Source organism: Anthonomus grandis, chromosome 5 (assembly GCF_022605725.1).
Source record: "Anthonomus grandis grandis chromosome 5, icAntGran1.3, whole genome shotgun sequence".
NCBI classification, from domain to species: domain Eukaryota; kingdom Metazoa; phylum Arthropoda; class Insecta; order Coleoptera; family Curculionidae; genus Anthonomus; species Anthonomus grandis.
The window spans coordinates 1,285,060-1,287,842 of NC_065550.1; the positions used below are offsets into that span (position 1 = coordinate 1,285,060).

General features: G+C 36.9%; 1 protein-coding gene across 1 annotated transcript; it reads right to left on the reverse strand.

The window, feature by feature from the left end:
- Positions 1–223: 223 nt before the first annotated feature.
- LOC126736134 (uncharacterized) lies at positions 224–1,903 on the reverse strand. The gene is made up of 2 exons (XM_050440362.1): positions 1,639–1,903; positions 224–1,576 (listed from the first exon to the last, which is right to left on the reverse strand). The coding sequence occupies exon 2, from the start codon at positions 1,565–1,567 to the stop codon at positions 224–226; it is 1,344 nt and encodes a 447-aa protein (XP_050296319.1). The 5' UTR covers positions 1,568–1,576; positions 1,639–1,903.
- Between the last annotated feature and the right edge of the window lie 880 nt (positions 1,904–2,783).

The following is a 2,783-nucleotide window of genomic DNA, read 5'->3' on the forward strand; positions in this document are numbered from 1 at the left end:
AATAGCTCCTTTAGTAATTAAGTTTGAAATTTCGGTTTTTAAAAGATTATGCTCAGAATCAGAAAATGTTTGAGTTTTAGGAGGTACCTTTTGAATAGGAATTTTTGTAAATGGAATTTTGTATCCTTGAATACAATTCAAGACTACAAAGTTAGAAGAAATTTCTGTCCACTGTTTATAAAAGCGCTGCAGACGGCCTCCATAGCATTTCGGACTTACTTGCTCACTCTCGTCTAATCCTTTCTTCTCTGCCTCTCCTTGCGATTGTATGTTTGAGGGTAGTCCCTTCAAGCATCCCGATTCTTCGGGGCATTTGTGGCCCTGCCTCGCCCCAGCGACGGACAGGGCGACGAAAGTCTTTCTTGAGAAATTCTCTTTTTGCTCCCGGACCCTTATATGTGCTTCCCCCCTCCCTTTTTTGAGGTTTGGGTTGGTAAGTGGTAGACGCAGGATTTTTTAAGTCTTTACAAATGCTTTCCAAATTTTTAATAGTTTTAACTTTCTCTGTTAGATCGTTGCCGAATAAGAATTCAGTAGGGTTAGATTTATCAGCTGCATCTTTTATACTATCGTTAAGCAAAGGTAAAATTCCATTTTTGCGAGAAGTAGAGATTCTATGAAAAAGATTAGTAAAGATCTTCCCTGCGTCACACAAATCTTTAAACAAATCTTTTTTAAGATTTTTTAAATCATGTTCTGAGTCATTTAACAGTGTTGTTAACGCTTTACCTAGAACCGAAATTCCTTTACCCAGCTGATTTTGTACTTCTGATTGGGAAAAATCGCGAGTTTTAACCAAATTATTCTTTCTAATTATGGCTATTATCTCCGGATTAAGCTTAGGTGGAAGCAAATCCTGTAAGTTTAAAGGAATTTCATATTTCTGAAGCAAAGCCACCGACTCGTCCTTTGGTATACCATTTTGTAAAATATTACGCCATCTGGGTATTAATTCTCCGTAAAGTTTAAAACCTACATTGGTCGGTTTGTCGGGATTTGTGCCTAAGATATCTATAAATTCTTCAGGAATTTCGATTTCATTATGTATGGACAACGAATCTTCAAGATCCTCTTTATCCCCAATTGGAAAGTCATTACCTTTTCCCAGATTAAAATCTTTCTCAGAGCTACAAGCCTGAGAAAGAATTTCATTGCGCTCAACGGATTCAATCCTAGAGCCGGACCTGGGCCGTTCAGCCCGTAAATCCGCATGGCGTCGTGCGCTTCTATTGTCCGATTCAATCGAAGTAGTGCGCTCTCGCTCCCTCTGCACAACAGAGAGAGATCGATCTGCTCGGGTGCTGCCATGGCGGCGGCGGCGGCGGTGACGACTGCTGTGTCGTGACGACGTTCTTGATCTTGAACGCCGTGTACTACCAGAAGGGCTCGATCGATAAATAGAACCATCCCGCTTAAGTTCCCTATGTCTTTCTTTTTCTTCTAAATAGTCTAATCTACGTTGCAAATCTACAAGATTTACTTTGGTCTTATGTTTACGTTTTCCCGACATAGATTCCCCAGAAGACGATGATTCTCGCTTTCTTTTCCTATCCTTCTTTTTCCCCATTATATAATGCTACGGATTAACTAGTGAGTTAGTAAAATAGTATACTTACTGTGTTTATAAAGATTTCCAACCTTTTCAATAAGTTTATTTCCAAATGATCGACAAAAAATCGCAGGTTGAAGAAACGCTACGAAAAATTATCTCAGCAGCGCGATACACTTTGCGGGCGAAGCACCAAAAGCACAATGACGCGAGCCGATAACGACGGCGATGGGATGAGTTCACCATAGGGACAGACAGGACCGGATTTATTTTCTTTAAACTTGGTGGGCTGAAGCCAGGATTGCACATACTACTTGGTTATAATTATGTGATATTGAGGAATGGACGCCGAAATATAATTTAAAACAAATGATTTAGTTGCTTATATTCCTTCATATTTAATACAAAAAAAAGGTCTTATTAGAGGAGTAGATACTTCATATTCGGAAGAAAGTCTATTTAGTGCTATTAAGTCTTCAATCCCTATAAAATCACTGCAAAGAAGATATAAAACTATTTTAAATGATGAAGGTAAAACGGTTAGGGTTCCTAAACAACAAATTTTTGTAACTTTTGATAATCTTCAACTGCCTCAATATATATATATTTACAAACTAAGGTATGAAGTAGAAACGTGGTACAGTCCAGTTACGATATGTTTTAACTGCCTTAATTTTGGACATACAAATAAACAATGCCGAGGAAAGAAACGATGTGAAAATTGCTTAGTAATTATAACAGACAATGAATGTACAAATTGCAATACATTTTGCATCCACTGTAAATCAATTGAACATTCTTCAACTAGCAAACAATGTCAAAAATACCAAAGACAAAAAAAAGTCAAAGAAGCCATGGCCAATTTAAACATTTCATTTAAAGAAGCCGAAAAAGTCATCGAAATGCCCTCGTATTCAAGTCTAGTGCAAAAAAATAAATTTGCACCCTTATTAACTATCAATCAAGACAATTTTCCTGAATTACCCAACAAATACAATCACAAAAATGCCCACAACATTAACAATATATCACTTTCGCAACCTACTCCTTCTAAAAACATAAATAATCCATCATTTTACTCCCAGCCAATTACTGACAATAGTAATTCAAATAAAAAACGGCGGGTTTAGGATAGAAGCCCTAATTATGAACCTATTCGAAGTGATTTCGATTGGTCTTATACCGGTTCCCCTTTAATTGAAATAAATCAAAAACAACCTAAAGAAAATTTAAA